General features: G+C 44.9%; 1 protein-coding gene across 1 annotated transcript in view; it reads right to left on the bottom strand.

Annotated features, from left to right (window-relative positions):
* Positions 1-24,211, bottom strand: part of ITGA9 (integrin subunit alpha 9) — a gene marked incomplete at both ends in the record, with an annotated part of 229,450 nt that overhangs the window by 203,683 nt on the left and 1,556 nt on the right. The window contains 4 exons of the mRNA XM_082327280.1: positions 727-794; positions 9,177-9,300; positions 15,875-15,981; positions 17,175-17,302. Of these exons, the coding sequence (XP_082183406.1) occupies positions 727-794; positions 9,177-9,300; positions 15,875-15,981; positions 17,175-17,302 (427 nt within the window). The remainder of the gene's footprint in view (positions 1-726; positions 795-9,176; positions 9,301-15,874; positions 15,982-17,174; positions 17,303-24,211) is intronic.

The following is a 24,211-nucleotide window of genomic DNA, read 5'->3' as shown; positions in this document are numbered from 1 at the left end:
GAGCCTGACATTGAAATAGCTTTTTTTTTCCCTCAAAAACAAACAAACAAACAAAAAAACCCCAACTTTGAAACATTACAAAAAAATATCAATACATACATAAGGGAACAAATTCATCCTTGACATAACTAAAACATGGCTGATAGACTTCTGTCCAGGAAAGAATACGGTCTGGTATTTAGAACAGCTCTGGAGCATATATTTTACCATGCTATTTTTTTCTCCATCTTTTTGAAATAAAGAACTAAATCAGAACCCTAAAAAAAAGTGTTTATCTTATGTATGTATACGTATGTACATATTTTTATATTCACATAGATACATATACCCAGATGTACATACATAAACAAAACCGTTCAGAGAGGACTGTTTTAAATCATCACTTAAAGTAACGAGTTAACATTAGACACAGAAATATCTCTATGCATTTTTTTGGGATGTACACAACAAAAATATTCCCTGAGGATGTTTCCCAGAGTCAATTCATTCATTCTTGCGCACAGACCTTGAGACACATACGCCTACATACAAACCACTGGACAGGCGTTGTGCAAGATGCAGGCACCCAGGAGGCCAGATGAGGCAGGAGGGTGTTTGCTGGCAGGAAGGGACCAAGCTCAGCACTCAGCCCACTATCCAAGCCGTGCTCGGGCCTCCCCTCCTGGGGCATGTGGCAGGAGAGCCGCTCACCAACCCCATCCCTTCCGTGCATGTGCCCCTGCTCACCTCGGTGAAGAAGCCCGCAATCCCCGCCTGGCACGAGCCATGCTCCTCCCCATACTTCTTCTTGTACTCTGGATAGAAAAAGGGAACAAAACAAACTGCGGTCATCCCTGGCATAGCACATGTTCTCCACCTGAGCCCTCTGCCTTGCTGCATGCGCAGCCTCAAGGGACACCAGCACACAGAGCTTCCAGGTTTTACTGATGGATCTGCCACCAATGTGCACCATGGCAGCATCCTCACCAACATTGTGGGGAAAGCGAGGGGCCTGAAACTGTGGGGGGACATCCAGTGTGCTGCCCAGGGAGCTGCTAAACAAGCAATATCACAGTAACATGATGATAACAGCAGCAGCATCACCCTGGTAAAGGTGCATCAGCAGATGCCCCTGCCTCCAGTGGCTAGATCCACACAGCGGGGAAGGAGGGGAAGAAAAGGTGATGCCCATGCCTGCGTGCCACCAACCCTGCGCCAGGAGGTTTAATCTCCAGGCTTGTCACTGCCTCAGAGAAATAAGTGATTCCCCCCTACAATGACAGTCACCAAAGCCCCCAGTAAACATTTCTGGTGGAGGGATGCTTCGGGACACCGGTCCCAGGAGGGAGGCAGTGAGCAAGGAGAGGGCGCTGCATTTTTAAGCGATCAGACAACATTTGGGGGATGCTCAGGTCTACTGCTTTTCATGGCCAGCTGCTCAGAGCTCCCAGATCACAGGGGATCCAACCAGCATCACTATAGTTTTTGTTTCTGTATTTTATGTAGCAATTGTTTCCCCTAACAGACCTGAGGAATTTTTACTTCATCTTTTTGCAGAAGAGGAAAAAAATATTTTTAGAAATACATTCAGTTCATGGTGGGGCAGGGGGAGGGAGAAAAAAGAAAAAAGAAGAAAATCTCTTTCCACCCGGTCTTAATCCAAACATTTTCAGTTTAGGAGCATTTAAATTTAGAGCTGGATCAGAACCTTTGCAGGTTTTTTCCAGAGCATTATTTTCAAATATTTACCATACTAACGAGTGCCCAGCTTCAGCATATTGCCACTTCCTGTATATTACAGTAATTCAGGCTCCAAAAACATTCACCATATAGCCTGGTAATTGTGAAATTTTTTTTTTTAGTAAGCACCAGTAACTCATTACTAAATGATAAAGATTTTAATGAAATCAATGAGTAAATGGCCTCTTTGGAACCAAGCAAGTTCCTTTCAAATTGCATTTTATCTTATTGAAGATCGAAAGGAATTAATTATAAACTGCTGCCTTCTCACAGAATTTTTTCAAAACATTCCATGTATATATATACACACATACACACACACCCCATTCCCCCTTTACATATTATGTATAGTCTCTTCCTAACATCCTAAAGATGCTCAGATTTTAAGGAATTTGCTGAGGTCACACCAGTTGCACAGGGAGAGGTTTAATTGGAGAGACCACGCAGAACAGTGACTTGATCCCCAAATTACAGCCCAAATGCCTAACGCCCTTGGCCAAGGCAGGGTCCTGCCAAAGCAGATGTGTGTCCCAGCAGACCAGGAGGGCCAGAAGCACACTTGGGTTTCCCAGTGGGAATGCACAACAACAATTTCACTGAGAAATGAAGCCCATATTTGCTCATGGCTATTCAGAAAGTGCTGAGGCTCTCAATTGCTAGCTCTCCACATATAGTCTCTCACAGAGCCAGGCACTCTTTGCCTGGGAAAAAAAATATTTGTTTATTGATGTGAACATTTTTTTATTCAGAGAGCCAAGGAGATGGAGTTTCTCCCTCTGACATTTCCTGAAAAATAGTGCTGTGCATGTCCTAAAGGCCCTGCCTTCACTAGAGCTGGATTCCCACCCTTGCATAGGATGAAATGCAGCAAGTTCCACGTCCGTCCCATCCAGATGATTTCACTTCCAGCCAAAGTTTTGCCTTTACCTGATGTACTGAAGTGTGAACAGACCTTGCCTCTTCCCGATTTTGCACTCGACCTACCGTAATTTGAAACAAAACATCGCTAGCCACTGTGGCCCTGGAGGTCTGGAAGTATCCCTTCTGCCTTACCTGCTAAACGTGGCAGCAGGCTTTTGTACTGCCAGAGCTCAAGGCTTTAGAGACTGCCTTCTTAAATCCCACTTCACAGGATTTTTTTTTTTTTTTTTTTTTTTTTTTTTTTGATGGAGGGCTAGAGGGGGTCAGGCTGATGCTCAGGCAAGCGAGCACCCTGCCCTGCCTGAAAAGCCACCCCAGGGCCGCACAGCCATGGCCGACCTGGCCTGCCAGCCAGACCTCCAGCCCACCACGAGACTACAGCGCCCACCAGCCCTTTAGGCACTAGAGGCCACAGTCCCTGCTAGATCTTACTCACGACCCAGGCCAAATGGGCCCCTCATCTAGGACTTGAGAAGAGAGGACTTCTTATGCATATATTTCTTTTGAGAGCAAGCCTCGATGGCTCTCTGCGTCAGGCCCGTAACCAACCGCTGCAAGTAGGCCCCGCTGACAATTTGATGGATTTAAAATGTTGTATTTCCCTATAAAATTGTATTATGTTTGGCTCACAGTTTCTTTAAGTGTCTCCTTCAAAAAACACACAGCTCAATTCACTTTGAAATAAAAGAGGAAAATTGCCACAGGATATTTAACTTGCACAGTGAAAGGTTTAGGTCAGGCAAATAACGACATAACCATGGGAAATGCCTCAGGGCAGGATAGGAGGCAAATTTTCTTATTTTGGATTTTCAAATTTCTTCTTCTCTTCTCTTATAAACAGGCTTTCCAGCACTTCTTTTTTTTTCCACAATTCAGCAACACATAAAAGCCTCAAACGCAATGGCGGCTTCCCCAGCCATCAGAGCTTTGCCGTAGACTTGGGCGAGGCTTGAATGTCTCCAAACCATCACCCCACATAACTCCAGCCGGCTGAGAGGCCCCATCGTCCCTGGAATTCGACTGCAAATGAAAACCAAGGGCATGCAAAACTGTAGGAGGACGGCAGAAGAAATGGTAGCAGCTTTAGCAATGGCACAAAGCAGCTATTCAAGGGTGGTAGATGGATCCATAGCTTCATGCGGCTGTGTTTAACAAACATGCAAAATTACTTAATTTCTCAGAATAAACAGAGGATTTTCTTCTGTTAAAACAATACATGCACAAGAATTAAACCACTTCTGCACTCAAGTAAAAAACTTGTTGAATTCATAGCATTGTTTTATTTTAATATAATTTTGCCTACTTTAAAAAAAAAAAAAAAAGACACCAAATTCAGATCAGGGAGTAACTTGAAGCAAAAGCCCCAACATCAGAGGACACAACACAGATGATTTTCATCAACAACATAAGTATTAGAAAAGGAACAGAAACACGTACATTGTTTTCACTGTCAGGCAATGAAAAATCAATTATTCTTTAAATGAACCAAATGACTATTAACTGCAATACAAGGAATGGGAAAGATCTGGTGGTTTAAATGGTTGTGTAATAAACTGAGTTGGTATATCCACTGAAGCTCATAGTTCCACAGATACTGTTCATGACTTTCTGTTATGTTCACTGTTTTTTAAGTCACTTGTATTGGCAATATTGTCTGCTTGAACTAACGGCCCTACATTTCACTTAAATAACTAGTTACATTGTGGTTGTAACAGTGAATAGATGGGAATGCAGCATTTCAATTAAATTCAGGGTTCAGATATAGCCAGTGCTTCTGTGAACTGAAGAAAAAACATCAAAACATTTTGACTCGAATAAATACCTGACAATACTTCTCAGGAGAAAATTATTGCTTACAGAAGATGACTAAATGGATTCATTACAGTAGCATGGTGTGACGTACAGCAACGATGCACAGCAATGACCATCCTTCCTCCCTACAGGTATCAAGACTCCATCTTATCATTATGCAGTCTGAGCACATCACGCATACCAATTAACCTCTATTCCTAACACCTCAGAGAGAGAAAAAAGCTTTAGTGACATTTGGGAAGAGGAAACAGAAACACAAAGGCCCAAACACCCCAGATATTGAGGCTATTTGAGTGTTTAAACCTCCACTGACACAGAGGAGAGATCAGCACCATGTTTTGGGGGGATCCAGACAGAGGCAGTCCTCCCCAGGGAGCCAGCACCCCAGCCTGGATGGACACTGAACTCCTGGTCTCCAGCATAACCCTTCCAGCAAAAAACCACCCCTCCTCATCGGCCCACCTAACTCCCACCTGCATGCGGCTTCCCCCCATGCCTTCCCACGTGCTGAGTAGGTCTCCTTCCACCCATGCCCCCATGGTCACAGCCCAGAGCAGCCTCCCACATCCTGGATTGTCACATCCCAGCTCCACAGACTTCTGCCTCCTCCCCAGAGCAGGTCTGCTTCTCCTGAGCAGCGGATGAGCCCAAAAGGCATGAAAACCAAGATTGCTTCCACCTCCCCTCCACTTCAGTGCACAGCAGTGACACCTGTCACTCATACAAAACTGCCATCCATCCATTCACCCATCAATGCAGTGATGAACCAGCAGGAAACCATGCAGTTACTGTGTCAGCTCACAGCTTTTGCACACCTGAATAGCAACATTTGCATGAGGTTCAGATATGGCATACAGTGGATTCAGTAGTTTCCACGTAGCTCCAGGCAATAACTGCTGTCATGAACAGATCCTTTGTTTTTACACTTCTTTATTGTTCTTCCTCATCTGCCCACAGACTGCTGTGCACCCCCAACTGCACAGACCACAAGCCACTAAACTAACTGCTGCAGCAACAGCTGATAGCAAAGCAGTAAGATGAGGCCGAGTCTGGAAGAGGTGGCTGCCTCTGTGACTTTGAAGATGTGCCATGAATAAATACATAAAGCAAAAAAGAGAAGATGATGGCAGTGGTTTGTAGCCATGATGATCTCAGGTTATAAGAGAAGTAAGGCTGAGGAAGAAGTAATTGGATAAAACAATATACAAACAAACAGGATAAGCTGTGATGTGTGATGATTCTGAAGGCAAATGCTCCTCAACTTCTTCTCTGAGCAAACCTCTCTAGAAGTCTGTAAGCAAACTTTAATGCCGTAACATAGCACAAGCTCCACAGTGCAATAAAACCCTGTATCTAACATCTTCACAGAGGGAAGCAAAGTGGACAGTTACAGTAAACTATCATTTGCACTGGAAGCCTCTTCCTTCCTATCTGACAGTGTTTAACTACACTAGGAAGAAACAGTAGTAATCTTTCTGACCTAGCATTGTGGTATTGGGTTTGCACCACAAAGCAGGGATGTTTTGATGGCTCCCAGAAAACCAGCTGTGGTCTGGACTCTGTGGGAAAACTCGCATATCCCTTTGGAGGCAAGGCATGCGAGCATGTGCTGCTCCCCTTATTTACTAACCAAAGGGTCCATCGGTCTTCCCCACCTCCACCACCAACTCCTACCACAGAGGACTAGGAAACCATCCCAGCTCTCCCCATAAGCTGGGCTGCCTCGCACAGTTGACACGGCCACCCTTCTTTGCAAACTGGGGGGCGGAGGGGGGAATGAAGAGGCAGCTTCCCTTTTTTTGGAAGGCCATTAAAGCTATGGGAAAAATAAACAAGTGAAAACACTGCCTGAAAGAGCGTGGCTCCATACGCCAGCTATACCACAAAGGGCATCCAGCTCATATAAACCAGATTAGTTCCTACTCAGAAAGATTGCATTTAACTATTAGGCTTGCTGCTGTTCTCATTAGCTCTCAATCACTTCCAGACTTCTGTCAGCCCTTTCAGGGAAGCCAGACAAGAATAAGATAGATTGAGACTACTATGTTGTTGCACCACTACCATCCAGTCAGGAAATTTCCATTTCCTCCTTTGTCTTTAATTATTAAGCCTGCTTTATGTGGAGAGAAAACATACTGTATGCATTAAGTACGTCTGTCCCAAGGTCAGACTTCTCTCTCTTTCTGGCACAAGACTTCTGTTATACAAGCTAATAATCCGTCTCGAGGTGCACACACACATGGAGATGGATGGAGACTGATGTGCACTCAACTGGCCTGCACCCTTTGCCAGTTAGGCGGGAGCCAGCTCTGGTTGTGGACCACGCAGCCGCATCAGCCTCTCACGAGGCCCATCGCCTTAGCTGCGCTAACGACAGGGCTTCTGGAAAAGACCACACGACTGCCTGCACCCATTCATGCGTGCCAAATCCCGGAGAAAGCCGAGATGCCGGGACCTCGGCAGGCGAAGGTGTGCTCCCCGGTGCAGGGTTTGCAGCCGGGGGTCTGGCAGCCTCCCGGCAATGGCCACAGGGGCCCTCGGTGAGGCAGCACTTCAGCTGCACTACACATAGCGTTTATTATCCCTATCAGACTTGCCACCTCTCCCCTTTGGGCTGTTCCTCAGTGTCAGTGGAAGAGAATTTCTTCTTCTGCTTCCATAAAGTGAAGGAAAAAAGTTACAAGGATGACTGCAATCTTACTTCACAGCAAACCTCAAGCAACGAATCCCTCTGCATGACGTACCACGGCTGTCTCTCTCTTTGAGCTTGTTTTGTTGAAACCTAAAAGATCCAGGAGTAAACAAATGCAGCCATCCCTCGTGATACTTTGTGATTTCATGTCTGATGGCGGGGAGAGAAAAAAATCAGTCCCAAACCTCCAATTTTCACTCTAGCATGGAGTGAAATTAAGCCAACATCATACTGTACCAGCCCTGCCAACTTTCCACTGGCTGCTCTGCATGTACTAGGCCCACACATTTCTATTTTCTAGCAATTCCTGGCAAATATCCTGTCAGATTAGCAGCAGTTTTACTCTGAAGACATGACGCACAGAAAAACACAAGCAGTTCGTCTCTTCCAGAAACCACCTCTCCACCACAGCTTCAGGCAAGCCGCTTTCAAGGCGGCGCAGGAGCAGTGACACAGGCTCAGAGGGAGCCCTGGCAGCGTCCCCACGTGTGTGTGTTGACCATAAAGTTAATACTGGGTGATTTGCAGTGCATTACCTCAGTGTGAGGCCTTATCCTGATTTTGCTGACAGGAACAAGAGGAGGAGGAAGAAAAAAAAGAAAAAAAAAAAAAAAAGGACAAATACAGTAGGACGGTGCTCACAACAGGAAGGCTTACATAGTTTACCTGGATTCTGCTGCAAAGCAGCTGGCATGGCTGGGTCAAGAGACTCAGAACCCCTCACATTTCAAATAATGACCAATTTCAGTGATGGGAAACACTCAATGCATGAGGGCGTGCAGTCTCCAGAAGGTGCATGGGTTTGTGGTGGCAGCTCCCCGAGCAAAGCCCAGAGGGAAGCGAGGAGCCGCCTCAGGAGAAAGGGCGGGCATGGAACAGACCCAGCTCTGTCACAGACCTGGCTTCATGGGCCACCGAGCTGGGACACAGCCACTTGACAGCAGCACAGAAACTTGCCGGGACATCCACCACCTTATCCCTCTCCCACTTACTAATGTCAGCAGCAAGCCTGCTGCTGGCTGCTGCTAACTGCGGACGGGGGAGAAATGGATAAAAGCAAATAAATAAAATCAGAGGTCTTGCCCACAACAAACCCTGCTGCGTCTTGGTGTCTGAACTCCCACGCTTCCTCAGTCTGCTACAGGCGAGAGGGGAAAGATGCTGCCCAGGACAGACAGGAGAAACCAAGAAGGTGCTTTCCCCCAAATGTTTCTCTGAAGGCGAAGAAATCTTAGGAGATACCCTGTGCCTCTGGTTTAGTTAATTGCTCTTGACCAAGGAGACACTGTCTTCTGAAGTCTTTAGGAAAGGAAACATGATACAAGAGTCTCACATGCACCAGAGAGCTGGAAAATTAAAACGTTGATACTTGGGATTTGGAGCAGAACCAACAGGCGCAGCCACCCACTGGTCAGAGCTGGATCCCTGCCTCTCCATGCACCCCAAACCCAGACCTTTGGAGGATACAAACGGACTGAGACACCTTACAGCACCCGAAACACAAAAGCTCCCCAAAGTGAGCAAGGTGTTAAGCAGCCCTTTTTGTCTCCTCTAGTCCTCTGATAAATCACAACACAAAAATGAAAGCGTTTCCGTAAGATGGGCAAATTGGTTCCCGATTGCAATGTAATTCTGGATTTTTACTCTGTGCCACAGTGAAGCATGAGAGACCAAGCTCAGACCAGTATCTACTTATTATTCACGTAAGGGAAGAGAGAGCTGCTGTCTCAAAAACACAGTTCAGAAATGTATTATTCCTCTCGTAAAGTGTGACCATGCACAGTAAGTCACAGGACCTGTTCAGTCATTGTGCTACTCTCCCAACTGCACCCAAAACCCAACCGCCACCCCAAGCTGTGCCACAATTTTTTTGTATGTTACAAAAAAAAAAACCCAAAAAAAACCAAAAAAAACCCAATCAGTAGTGAGGGTTACGGTGGATGGGTTTGGAAATAAAGGGAAAACACAGCAGCTGTAAAATGAGAGCGCAGCGAGGGAGGTAAGCCCCACTCCCGGCCCCCACGCTCCTTACCTTCATAGCAGGGCAAGAGCTTCCTCCCATTGGGCTGCAGGTTGGGGGGAATAATGTTGCAGAAGCCGTGGGGCAGGATGTACTCTGTCTCGTAGTAGATGTTTTTCCAGCGGTGTGCACATGCCTAAACAGATCACATCACATGCGTTATTGACCCAGAGTCACAGGAGAGCCCTTGACCAAGGCAGAGCATGCGTGAACAGGACCTTTCAGCATCACCTTCCCTCCACGACCCCATTGTCCTCTCCTTACATCCCACTCTTTCTAGATTAAGTTTCTTCTCACTGTTATCTTCCGCAGCTCATGACACTGCCTGACCTGGCAGCTCAGATCTCAGCTTTCACATATGCGTGACCAGGAAAACAGCAGGTCTCAGAGCAAGACAGAGCCCATACTGGAGATTTCAAGATTTCTCACTGTGAATCCTCACGGCCACTGAAGCTTTCCTAACTAAAGATGCACTAACGGAACGCAGCCAAGCCAGAAGAGGGGGAAAAAACGGGAATAAAACCATTGAGAATCCACATAAGAGGATCAGAACGGATGCTAAGACTCAGAAGGTTACTAAGACTGTATTAGAAGGTTATCCCACCAGAGGATGCACGTGTGAGTCAAAGGCTTGTCTCGCTGGGAAAGGCAGCTTTGTTTCTGGTGACAGAAGAGCTGGGCCTTGCTTACTGGTAACGAATTTAAGTGAAAATGACAGTGATTTTGTGGCAACGAGAGTGGCAACACCAGTCAAGGTGCAGATGAGCTGCAGAGATCAGGAGGCCTTTCCCTTCATAGCGAAGAATAAGACCACCCTGCAAAACCAGAGCTAAACCAGTCTCACCAGGACACTTGCTCAGTACAGCTGCCACACACAGACACGCGTACAAGCAACATGGAGACTGGTGCACGCCTCCCCAGAACCCATTTGCTCCAAAAATTAACACTGCATTGCTGACAGACAAACCGCAAGTTGCCTGATGCTCAGAGGTGACTTGGAATAAAAGGAAATGAAATGTGAAACAGCAAGGGCTTTGAACTTGAGCACACGCTGGGCCATATCTCCAGATGGTCTAAGTCACTGAAGTCAGTGTAGATGTGTCAATTTATATCATTTAAGGTTTGGTACCATGTGAACAGAGCAGCCTCTATGCTACAAATCATCTCCTCCGCATACTTTCAACTTTTCCTGAAAACTTTGTGTCAGCCCCCTTCACAATCCCCACATTTGACCCTATCCTCCCCAGATGAGACACTCTCTGTGTTCTTCCCTTTGCGCTACCCCACTTTTCTGCCTCAGCACCTCAGAGCTGCCCATGGGAGCATCTCAACCTCGTTAAAAAAATATATCCATAAGACAGGCACAGTTGTGTCACTTATCCAGTAAAGGACCTGGGAAGTGTATCAACCACTGGGAAGCTCAAAATTCAGTCCAGCAGTCAACACACCTTCCCATACACTTAACCCCAGAAAGATATAAAAGGGTAATACTACTCTCATTTTTTTAACTGAAACAGAGCAAAACCAGTTGTGCAAAAGCCTGCTCTGCTGTTAGCAGTGCTGCATTTGGAGTTTGATATTTATTGCTTTCCTAACCTTCAGTACTCAAGCAGAAGCACGTATCTCCTGAAGATGGCTATCGCAGAGAGATAACGAGGGACTCCGGGGGCCGTGGAAAGCTCTGCACTGCACTGCGTGACGCAGGCTGCCACCTGTGACGCTAGGGATGCTTCTGACGGCACTCTGCTCGACAGCCGAATGCGTGTGAGGAGTCCTGCAAAGAGCAGCTTTGGGGACTCACTTACATGCTTTAAAGAAGCTCAGTTATGATTTTAATCCCCATGCACCGCTCATTCAAAATTCAACAGCAACAAAAAACCTAGCACATGAAACACTCGTTTTCAGAGTAACCAGGAAATAGTTTCTCTCCTGACAGATCTGTGCTGCGAGCATAAATATACAAATGCACAGCCCTTTTAAAGACAGTACCATAAAGATACATACCATTAAAGCAACAGTCAAGTCAACCCCATCTCCGGGTATAAACTCAAACGGAAACAGACCAAGAGTATTTTTTAAAATTATGGAAAGATAAATAAAGGATTGTGATATCATAAATTCCTTGACATTTTATATCTCAGAAACTGCAAGGATCTCACATAAATTAACCTACTAGTCTCTCCCAGAGGAGCACAAATGACAGAGTCGGGGAGAACAGCAGCATTTCATCACAAGCAGGAGGCTTTGCTCAGGAGTGAGGTGCAGAGGCCAAGAAAGATAGAACAATATAAGGAGGAAAAAAAGGAGCTGCTGCATAAGAAGTATGTTCGAAACCAGCTGGAGGCTATGGGCTCTGTTCAGCAATACTGGGCACACCTACCTAATCTGTTAGGGTTTGGGTTTTTTTGTTGGGTTTGTTTTTTTTTTTTTAATGATCACTTTTCTGTACCTTCAGCATGTTGCATATTCAGGCACACTACAGTTTACCACTGACTGCCTGAGTCTGCAGACAGCTTGTAACCATAGCTCCAAGAGATGAGCTCCACCTTATCTCAGTGGCGGCTGCCCCAGGTTCCCCCACGCCACAGCTGCAGAATTTGACATTTTCCCAATGGACAGGAGTTCAGCAGCTCCTCTTCCTCCCCCAAACTCAATTCTCTGCAGCCAGGCAACCAGCACATTTGTCTCCCTGCCACAGCAAAGCTAGCCCACAGCCGCTTCTGGTTCTCCTGCCTTCCCAAAAATGTTTAGTTGGATTACAGTACGCAGTCCCTGCATTATTCAACATTGCTGAGGCAAGGTGATGTGCTACCAAAGGTGGCTACAACCTTCCTTCTTTGATGGCACACGTCTGAAGAGGTCTTGGGAACAGAGACGAGTCACCTGAACTTGATGCTGTGGAGAGGGTTTTTCTGAGGGCTTTTTTCCTAAGGTGACTGCAAACAACTGACAGCTTATACACCCTTTTTTAGATGCAAGTCATAGGTGGGCCCCTGTGCAACGAGGAAGCCATAAGCACGCTTTGGTGCTCAGCAGCTGCTGCCAGGGCACAGGCTCCGGCTCTACCGTGGAACAGGAGAGAAAAGAAAGGATGCAAACCCTTGAAGCAAAATAAAACACTTCTGGGCAAAGCACATGGAGGTCTCTATTGATGGCAGACAGTGCATTACCACAATATAATGAATAGGCCATTTCAGAACAGCAGCCACTTTGCTCTTTTGCGTATTGAACACCAGCCACGGGCTCTCCACCATAGGAAAAGCAACACCAGAGACTCAGGCTTCACTTCAGAGGCCAAATGCCCCACCTGAATGCACGGTCCTTATAGAGTCCTACTGCTGACTCCCAAAGTCAGAGTGCAAACGAGGGACTTTTTGAATGTGCCGGTGTCAGACCACTTTGGGCTTGCTCTTCCGTAGAAGGACTTTGGCTTTGCTGCAGTGAGTTTTTTTTTGTTTTTTTTTTTTTTTTTTTTTTTTTACAGACACACACACAATCACTAAATATGCCAGTAAGCCAACTCCTTAAAATGAAAAATAGCAACACTTGATTAAAAAAACAGAGTAATGACAGATGTGGCAGGTGTTTAGGAAGAGCAAGACTGAAGGATGTGGCTTATCTCCAAATCATAATGCACTGTCCCCAGTTCCTCTCCTAACAAAAGTAAAAGAAGGACTTTTGCCGTTTCAGTTTGGAAAGAGCCGGCATTCTCAGCTGTATTATTGCAGCACTTAGATTAATGCAAATATTGACTGAGAGCATACCCAAGGACAGGAAGCCACTGAACTGCAAACTCAGAGCTTTTTTAGCTAATCTTACTTCTTCATTTATTTAAATCCTCATTGTTTGACGCTTTTCTATTTAGTCCATCACACAAACATAAAACTCTTGTTCAGTAACATCCTGGCACAATACAGGCTCAAACACAATCCGCTTTACCAAACATCAGCTAAAGCCTCCCTGCACGGTCGTCACCTTCCCTACTGCCCCTTTCCACTGAAGCTGGTACTCTTATCGGGCAATTGGGGAAGGCTGATAAGACAGAAATTTAAGCCACTAAGCAGGTTCAAAGCAAAAGCAACAGCTTCTTTGTACAATCCACAGCTAAACTGCGGGACTAATCCCTCTAACACAGGACATCAAGAGCATGAATAGTTCACACAGGTTTAAAAAGCGACTCCCCATATTCATGCAAAAGAAAAATCCATCCACGGTTATTGGCCGCAAAGATACAGGGATTCCTTTATGTCAGAGTGGTAAGAGATGCAGTAAATAGAGATGTAATGCCTGACAATATAGACTACACATACTCATAACTACTGGGCATTGCTTACAAGAGTTAGCTAGTCATTTGTCCAAAAGCCAAAAATCGGCAGATGCAGCTCTGAGCACACATTCAGACACATCTCGGAACACCAGTTTCTCATGGGTGCTTCAAAGACAACTGCATTTTAAAGAAATCTGGATCTTTAAAACTAGAAGAGCATACAAATTAAATACCATCTGCTTATGGGAAAGTCACGAATCTTTTTCATTAAAAAGGTATCTCAAAACAGAGAGTAACAATGACCCGAAACTGCCAGGTATTTTCCATCCACAAAGGAATCTCTGTGCCTTCATTCCAGGCTCTGTCTACACACAGATGTACACAGATGTTTAATTAGTAGTTTAAGACAGAGTGCTTTGGTGATAAATATCTCACTGAAATCAATGAGAATTAGACATTTAAACATCCTCGAGCATCCAGACACGATCTACGTGGTGAGGGCAGTGCAATCTCATCAGAGGGCTGGTTTAGGACTTCCTTAAATCAGCGTAACCTGTGGAGATACTTCACCAGCTTAAGCTGCACTGGAATAAGCCCACCACCAGCTGTGCATTTTGCTTTAGCTACATTTTGCTTTTAACCTGCTTTATGTCTGAAATTTCTATCCTCTCAGCCCCAGTCTAAGCCCTGCCCATGTCCCTCACCCTTACAGCCTCCCCTCAGCCAGCGAGCAGCCAGCCCCAGCCCTGGTAGCTGCCCAGCTTTTTTCCCCACCAGCTTTCCCTTCCTTTGCTACTTCGGTCTAGGGAGATGACACCTAAGCATCAGCTACAACCCGTTCCCCTTTGAACCAAAATATGCAAAAACATTATTCTTAAGATATCGTTTTTACAAAAATATCTCAGCATTGCCTAAAAAAGCATATGCACTGGCTTCTGAAATGGGACAAGAATTTGTCTAGTTCGGACCGATGACTGGAAAACGGAGAAGATGCTGTGTCTCAAGATAGCATTATCCCGATCAATGCAAGTTACTCCTCAGTTGTCAGGCAGGACTCTGAGCACACATATAGATCAGGATATCCCTTGAAAACATGAATTGCTTACACTAACATGAATGCCTTAATTTTGTGCTCTGCTGGACACGTTTACAGTGTATTTTATTTATGCCCTTCTTTTTCCCCTCCTCCTCTAGTGGTGAACACATTTAAAACATCCAAGAAAAGTAAAGCATCAGCCAGCCCCTATAGCACTGGCAAGCTGTACACCAAAAGAGACGATCAGATAAAATACCACAGTACTAACCCAGAAAGGCATAAAAACCACCTGCTCCCCCACGGGGAAGCCGGCGTGCAAGGACTTGGGTCGTAACCGTTTGGTCTCTAAGTGCACACTAAGAAAAACGCCTTTGAGTGAAGCAGCTTTGTCCACTTGCCTTACATAGGTGGTTGGCACAGCAATCATTGTACGAGATCTTTCTCGCTACCAGCTTTGTGACAGTTTGGTGCCATGGACCAGGGCAATCCCCTATTTCAGTGGAAAGATGGGGTCATACTGGAAGTTTCCAACTCCCAAACAGCAGTGTTTAGAATCAGATTGTTGCCAGGGTTACTCTGATATGAGCTTGAAATTTGCCTGCCACACATACTATGCACAACATTTTGTTGCAATTTCTTTTTATTTCAGTTAACATTCCTGCAGACAGCCTCACTGGGGCAGACAGTCAGAACCCAACCGCGGATGTAAACACAGACAACTATTGATCATAATATACCCATGTATTTTAGAAAGGGTTTTGCCCAGCTCTCTTTATGACTTTTTTTTTTTTCCAACACAGGAAATGTTGTTTTGCAAAGATAAATTCCACATCCTAAGGATCACATCTGCTCTCCTTGACCTGCCTATTTGCCTGGTAACCATATCAGAGACAACAAGGCCACCCACACACAACTAAGTAATCTCTACTCTCAACTCTTCTGTCTTGTTAATGGAAAATGAATATACTTAAAGAAAAAACATCACCACAAAGACTCATCTTACATTTTTCATGGTAAGTTCTGACATGCAATACATATGCTCAGGGAAAATGGATGCATACATATTCCCTACATAAACACAGGCAAATGACAAAAAGAACAAACTAGCAGGTACCTCCCAGACAAAGTTCTATTTGTTCTATTCAAAGATTTAATCCCTCAGATTTAGGAGGAAGCCCTTGGGTGACACAAGTCAGGTGTGACGGCTTTGAAGTCCTCCCTCTATAAATAAAGCTTTCTGGCTGGGGCTCACTTTTCCTTCCGCTTGAAGGAACGGACTACAGAATTTGCTGCCCGTAAAGCTGGACTCCGTCAGTCACTGCCGAACACATTAATCCTGACGTGTTTAGCATTAGAGTCAGACAGCAGCAACGGTTTTAATGAGATCAAAGAAAAGAGTGGCCTTACCAGTACACTTCCACCAGCCTTCGGCTGTCTAGCCAGGCTCACGCCCATCCATTCATCATCTCTGTCTTCTTTGCAGGTCTTTCCGCAGAGCGTGCCCCGAGAATTGCCTACAGAAAGAGGGGAAAGGCAGCAAGGCAAGGAGACATAAGTTTTAAATACCCACCAAAGAATCCCTGCAAGAAAAGAGATTGCCCATCAAACATCTGCCTGACAGTGCTTTTCTTTTCCCTTTTATCCTGATTATTAGTTCTCATATGCATTAATCGGGGCAATGCTCTCACTCTTACTAGGCATCACACAAATACATAGTAGAGGACAGACCCTGTCCCAAACAGCCAGCAGCTATTACAGCATGTCCACAGCTCTACTTGAAGAAACCATCCAACTGAAGCCAACGGGAGAGATGCGAGATTGCCTGCAGGAAAATTGAGACCTAAATCTTTAGTCCTACCAGGCAGTATTCATGAATCCATGAGCATGAGAGACAGTTTACATTACAGTAGCAGGACAAATCAAACAGCCAAAACACTGTTTTAAGACATTTAAGCTTCATAAAAATAAATTCTACTTGACTCAGTCGTGAAAAGATGAACAATACTAACATACCTTTTTTATAGGCAGAGAAAGCAATAACACACATGTCACCAAGAAAACCAAAATATTAAAAGGCTTCCATTTTCTCCATCAGAATCCAGCAAAAGGTTTGGGGTCAGAGCCTTACTTTAGGACTCCACTTTCCCCCGATTCAGACAGTACGTCAGAGAAACCAAAGTTGATCCTGATCAAAACTTCCTTCCTTCAGCACAACAAGCAAACCCAAGGACTGATTTGCTGCATTATGAAGGAACCCAGAGGTCACTAATAGCACATCATGGGCCCACCACCGCACCGCCTGGGGTCATCCCACGCACCCTTATTTCAGCACTGCCAGGAGCAGGGACCAGTGCTCACAGCCACTCACGTACCCACCGACAGGCTGCAAAGTCACACTGAAGCAGGTGGAGAAAAGACAGCGGCTTAGGGTAAGCAGGGGAAACCCCACCTTTCCCTGGGTACTCAGTGGAGAGAGCGAGCAGGGCCACTGGAAGGACACCAGCACCAGGTGGGATGCTACTTCATAACGCTGAAGAGAATATGACACCTTTGCTATAGTGCTCAAATCCATCAGGGGAGACTGATGAATCCCTCTCAGTGTCTTGGGGCCTCTTTGAAGCTGTCAGGAGGATTGCTAGCCATTTGGAGTACAGTTTTATTTTTTTGGTTCCCTCCTTTTCCCCCCCCAAGCATCGTAACTACCTACCTCGACCCATATCCAGTTCTGTGCATCTTCTGTCAGGATTGGTATGGACTCGACATTTAAAGACTGCTCCTGGGGACTGAACAGAGGTGCTGTATTTAGATTCTGCCTTGGGAGCACCAACCAAGACCCTGGAAACCAAAAGCAAAGTAACAAGTGATTAATTTCAGGATGGAAGAAAAAAAAAAAAGTAAACAACAGCAAGGTTCACATTGCCAGAGCTTCCTCAGCAAAAGGACTTTCTCCAGCAACCTTGTAAAATGATGACATCGACTCACAAACTGAAAACACCACACACAATAAAGGCATTTTTCCCCAGTGAAGCCACAAATACTTTAACATGTTAAATTTCCATTAGGATTGTAACACATTTAAAGCACCACCACCACCCCCAAAAGCATTTAGGAAAGTATTAGGATGGACAACAGCAGCTGCATCCATTTTTTCCTCAGTTTTAACTACCTCCCTATCAATCCAAGAACCCACAAGAGCTAATACACACACCCAGGAGAGGACGAAATCTGAACCTGCCTGCTTGCCAGCCAGCCCAAGATTAACGAGCTTGTTTAGAAAGCTGAGGCACCCCATTCTCAGAACACTTTATGTAACTACAGCTTTAAAAAAATAACAGCAAAAACACCCAACCAACACCATGGGAGCAAATCTCTTCCACAATGCATTGTATCACTAAGGCTGTGAAGACTATACCTGGGCTACGTATCCCACGTGAGAGCTAGCGTCTCTGGGAAGCACCAATGCACAAGCTCTGACCATAGGGTTCCTTAATGTACCCTCAAAAGATGCTGAGCCCTTTTTAATCACTTGTGTTACAATCCAGTTAACTGTTTAACAAGCTGGCAGCTGCTCATGCCCTAAGAGATGCTTTTTGAGGAGGATTACAGGGGAAGCACAAGCCCTTTTACTGCCTCCTCAATAAAGGGACAACCTTTCTCACCTGGTTGTGAGCCCAGATCTGGGCACATGAGAGTGAGGAGGGAGGTTAAGGGAGGGCAGTGGGGAGCACCAGGTAGCTTAGTATTAGTTCTGCCGATACCCTTGCACTGTGAGGCAGGGCAGAGCTGCTGCATGTAACAAAATCCTCGCCGAAGTTAAGCCCAGGGCTGGAACTAAGGGCGACCGTCTCTAAAAGACTAAGCCTCCAGCACTCGCGTGTGTGGATCCAGCCTACTACCTGGGAGGCAGCAGCTGACCAAGGAGGCACTGCTCTTGGTTACCCACTAAAGGGATAAAGAGCTACTGGTGCAAAGTCAGTCCGCATACACAGCCCACTCACGGCACAAACGGACAGGCCAGCACCATCCCCAAAATGGAAGCTTTCTCTGTTTTAAACAACTTCTCCTTCATCCTCTATTTAAAGTTCCATCCCCAATGTGCACATGTCCAGGGTCAACCTGAGCCACCTGGAAGAGCTGCTCCCGCATCAGTCTGGTCTGTACCAAACAGCAGCACATCTCCACTCCTACTGTGATACACACTGCCTCGGATGCAACAAAACCATCCCATGGCATTTGGAAATACATTTACAAAAAGAAGAGAATCCCCTACATTAAGCGATCATTTTCTCCCAGGTTTCATGAGCTAAGCTGTATCCTTTGGAGAAGCTTGATGTGGCTGCATGCACATCATGTTTTCACAAGTGAGAAGAATTAATGTCCGAAATACTTCAGTTGCTAAAACCTACAAAGCCTGCACACATTGGGGAGTGAGCGCAAAGGAGCCTGAAATAATAGCTCCAAATGGAAATCCCACTAGGCAGGCAGCAGGCAGAAAATCAAATGCCAATCATTTCATTTACACAGGCAATGAATGCATGTCATTCACTTATTGACATTCATGAGGTCTAACAAAAATAAATAAGGGGGGATATTACCAGCTTAAAGAGTTACGGGTTCAAATTGCAAATGGGAAGAAACTGTTTCTGTGACCTGTTATAACAATAAGTAATGTAGGCCACATTGACCTCCAGTTTAAAAGAAGCTTTGCTCTAACCTAAGAAAAGTAAACATGATTCAGCAATTAGTGCACAAGATACCTCGGGTTGCAGAATGCAAGATGGAGATGAAGGAGCCTCAATCACAAAGACTCTTCAGCTCTCTTTAAAAAGCTGAATAGGAAAAATTGATAATTAATGATTTGAGTAGGCTACTGGCACAGATAATATTGCTGTCTTGAGCAAATATACCTTTCAAAAAGAAAATGTCTGTTGCCATTTCTTCATGTGGACTGAGCAGAAGGAAGCAGCCAGTAAAGGCAACTGGTGACGTGCCAAAAGCAAGTCTAATTTGGATTGTCCTGAATGTCCATACATTTAAATTTGATATTTCACCTACTTCACACACTGTGTCATCTTCGGATCCTGTCTCATTCTTTCACTCTTGCACCTAGACCCCAGCACGCAAAACCTTTGCAGATCTCCTGTTCCATCTGGCATGAGCCATGCTCAGCCATGCCCTGAGATGGTTACCTTCAGGGAAATGGGAGGTTTTCTGTTGGTTCATATGCTTTTCAGTTGGTCAAGTTGGTATTTGCCACATACCACTTACTTTGGTTTTATTCAAAGGTTTGAGACTGGAATATTTCCTTTGTCAAGAAGAGAGTCCCTTACTCTTTCATTAGTTTCTGCATGTAACAGCTTATCTGTTGGAAGAAAGTCACCTTTTTAACTGTCATAAGACTTTTCAGCAGACCTGGTTAGGAGACTGATTTGCATCCAAATATTTTGGCACTCATTGAGCAAAACAAACACCTGTTTCATATCTCTACATATTAAAACACCTTTGAAATCTTTTACAATTTCTATGAAACCACGCTGCAACCAGAGAAGGTGTTTTCCTCTAGTACCATATCAAAACAGAAATACGTTTCAAAACAAAGCCTTAGAGCCTAATACAGTCTTCTTGCATTTCAGTGCTGTGGAATCTTGCCCGACATAAACACAGAAGACACATAAACAGCCAGCAAAATACAACCCTGTCCTCTTGCTATTATCAGGCAACCTTCCAACATATTCCAACTAGTTTAACCAGCTCTTGTTTAAAACAGCCTAATTTTGTGGTACAGTTTTCTAGCGCTGCTACAGGACTACTTGGTTGTCAGCAAGGAAGCACCAGCAGTTCTCCAGCCTTTTGCCAAAAGGCTTATGGTGTGGGCAGCACTCTTTGCAGAGATTGTTGATGAGTGCAGGCTCTCACCACAACCATAACACTCTGCAGAAAGGCCCTAGGATATTTGTGAGTAGCTACATGAAGACACCTTGAAGGTGAAACCTCATCAAGGGAAAGAGATTACTTTCCATGGAAGAGAACCGAGGGCAGTAGGATTGGGGTTTGGGGCCATTTTAGGGTCACTTTTGCTTGACAGGCACAGAAATCTGTGAGAATCAGCCGCATTCCACTGGCTCTGTGAACAAAGTATTGGGGTCCAAACCAACATGAGGAGCAGTAGGCAGAGAGGCCATTTAACCTTCTCTTCTTGCGTTGATACTCGCATGATCAAGGACAAACACCATCATCTGTATGGAGACAACTACACAGCTGCGTGGCCCGAAACCATCACGTCGCAGGAACTGCAGCAGCCAATATTAATGGATGACAAGGAGCTTTCTTGGCCACAGAGAAATCCACACCTCCTTAAAATTACTTCCTGCAGAACAGTAACTATCACTTCGCTGGTGATTGACCCTCAGGACATACAGATTTGGAAATTAAGTGCTGCATTTAGCAGAAGGAACAGTGAACGAAAGTGTCGAGCTGACCAATGGCATGGAGAGATGCCAAGCACATTAAGCATCGCCCTACAGCATGCCAGCAGTGATTAGGCAATCACAGCTCAAGGACTGGGGAGTGTAGGTACCTCACCTCACTGCAATGTTAAGTGGCAGAGAAAAAAAAGTCTTTAAATATCCTCGCATACCACAGCTGATTTCAAAAGCAGCACCAGAGGAGGGTGCACCACCAGTGTATCCCAGTTGAGTTTCTTCTCATCAGAGAGGTCTCTGTCACTTGCTAAACCCTCGAAATAAAAACCAGTGGTTCATCCATTACATGCAGAATGAGAAGCAGGAGGGCTGTTATTTGGGCAGCAGATGAATGACCTGTGACCAACAACAGCAAGCCCGGGTTCCCCGAAATGCCATGGCAGCACCTACAGCATCACTACATCATTTATGCAACGTGGCATCGTTAGCAAAACACCCAGTCTCCACAGGGTCAGCCTGCTTCCACGCCTTCCTTCTGGTTGCACGCAAGTACACCGTGCGCTAACAACGCGTATCCATCAGCCTGAGATGCAGAACAGCCTTCATTATTTCAGCGGCAGTGCAATCCGGCGAAGAGCAGGGCCGAAGGAATGGAGCACCAGCACAGAAACCAGACTCATTCCCTATTGTAAAACTCACAGCAGGACACCATGCAACTAAACTGACTCCATTACTTTTTTGTGCCAGATAATGTTGCCAGAAAAGATAAAGTTGTTACCCTGGACTTGCTGAGGGATTTGGGGGTGTCAGCAAAGGGGGCATAGGGAGGGGAAAGGAGAGAGATAAAGTAACATCTTATTTAAAAAAAGAATGATCAGAGATGTGACATTATGAACATTTTTTATTGGGGCAAAAAATTGACATTTGTTTCTTTTTAAACTGTCTGAAGGAAAGCAGAGAAAGCAACATTCTTGGTCGTTTTTTGAGTCTTTAACTCCAAGCTTCAAAATTATATCCAGAGAACAGAAGCACTTCAGCTTGTCTCTGCTCCAAATGCAAGCAGCCACCTGGTTCCTTACTCAGCTGAAAATTGCAATGACGGGGAACTGGGTCAATCTTTCAAGACTTACAGCCACAAAGCCCGCTTAAGGAAGGAAAAGGAGACATTGTCAGAAATACAATAACCTTAGCACATCTGTGAAGACAAGCTTTTCTTGAGATGAAAAATGTGCAAAAACAACTCCTAAATGGAAGCATCATTGCAATTAAGTATTTCAGACAGGCCAAAGGCACTGACTTACTCCACTATTGCAGTGGAGGCTGAATACCCATATTCCACTATAATTTCTATGTCAAGGACTGCATGGCAGCCTGACTATGCACATTTATCTGATGTAATATTTCAAACCAAATATCCCTCCCTTTCTTTCCTCCTGCAAGAATATTTGGCTCATATAAATCCTCAAGAATCACCAAACCCTGAATCAGTTTACTGGAACCCTGCAGGCCTATGGCAGATAATATAGACGAGTGCCTTTGTGGTGTTGGGAAACAGCTGAAACACTGAAGACCTGGCCATTACAGATATCATTTTAATATAAATCAGTGACTATATACACACACACACACAGATAGATAGATACACACACACACACAGATATACCCACACATATGTACACACACACCAGCACACGAACAGGCTACTGAGAATAACGTACTTCATCTAAGAAGCTCTCAGGATCAGAAGGTGAATATCAGGCCCTCAGGCAATAAAGAGCAAGAAGCCCTGAACTATCATGACAACACTCTCAAATGCCTGAGAGCATATTAACACATTAAACAATTTTAGATAGGCAGGAGCCCTATCAGCCTCGGATATGATCAGTCACATTTTTGCAGGCTCACACAGTGCAGAGCTCACCAGCCAAGCCATGAATGCCCACAATATCACTCTCCAAAGTTAACTTAGCTTAACTACTGCCCACCGCAGTGTATAGGCCAAAAGGACATGAGAAAACTGAAATCATAACTCTTCTTTGGGTATGTAAAAGCTACAAAGGTAAGAAGAAAACTGACACACAAAAAACAACCCTATGACTATTAAGAAGTGCTATATGCTACAATGGGATGAATAGAAAACATTTTCACTGCATATTCCTTATAACAGACTTTCCCCAGAATATCGTATTTGAAAGAGAAGGGGGAAAAATAAATTAAAAATCACCCAGTAACTCTACAAGCCAGTTAAGGAAATAGCTCGATAGCTTTGCACACAAAACCTTCAGACATGAAAACCTGACAAATCTGAAAAGCAGCGTGAGTTCTACTAAGCGTTTCCCTCTGTACTCATCCAATGAACTGGGAACATATCTTGTATTTCAACAACCTGCAACTGGTAGTCAGTTTAAACTTGAAATCAGAGACTTTATGCTCTGAAGGGAGAAACAAGATTCTGCACAGTATAAATATAGTTTTAAAATAGTACTACATAATACTGGAAGTCTTTATGCCCAGTTGAAGTGGGCACAGCTAAGGGTACTGAGAAGGGTTCAGCCCTCCGAAGGTCTGAATGTCAAGGAAGACTGGGCACATCTTTTAAGCTTTCCAGAAGAAATATGTTAAACACTTAAAACTGGTATTATGTTGCAGTATGCAACAAAACGTGCTTGCACCCAGAATATGCCCATCCAGTACAGGGGGTGGCATCTTCAGAAAACTGGAAGAAGGCTGCATATACTTTTAAGAGCAGAGAGATTCATCACTGTCCCTTGACCTTTCGGATGCACGCACACATTAAGAGCACAACTGCACATAGCAAACTAGAATCGAGGAGAGTGTAAAAAAACCTATCTCCCCAACTTGTTATCCATGCCTCTGCTGGGCACAGGATTTTGAAGCACCCGTGCAAACAAACTCCCCGGTCCCACGATGAAAAGAGGAGCTTTCCCATCCATGGTGACAATCCCACCCTCAGGATTTTTGACAGCGCTGATGCTGACCATAGTAAGCTGCTGTTAACTCTTCTGGGTGTTAGGGCTAGCAATTTATTTATTTAAAAACACTTCATGATCTTAGATACTTTTTTTTTTTTTTTTCTGGGTGCCACAGCCGAGGCTCCATGAAGAAGGTCTATTTTCAGAAAACTGGAGTTTGCGTAACTGGAGTTTTTACTTTCAAGCACCAGACTTCTTACAGACGCCTGCCCAACACTGCTAGTCCAGCATCGTTTCCACACAAAGTGGGATATCTGGGAGACTCTCCTCCCTAGTCCACCTCCCCTTCCAAAAAAGTCACACCAGCAGGTGCTATCTGAAGATAATTC

Source organism: Platalea leucorodia (assembly GCF_965183815.1).
Source record: "Platalea leucorodia genome assembly, chromosome: 1".
In the NCBI taxonomy this organism is placed as follows: Eukaryota; Metazoa; Chordata; class Aves; order Pelecaniformes; family Threskiornithidae; genus Platalea; species Platalea leucorodia.
The sequence above is the reverse complement of the archived record's forward strand: the minus strand, read 5'-3'. Positions and strand labels throughout refer to the sequence as shown.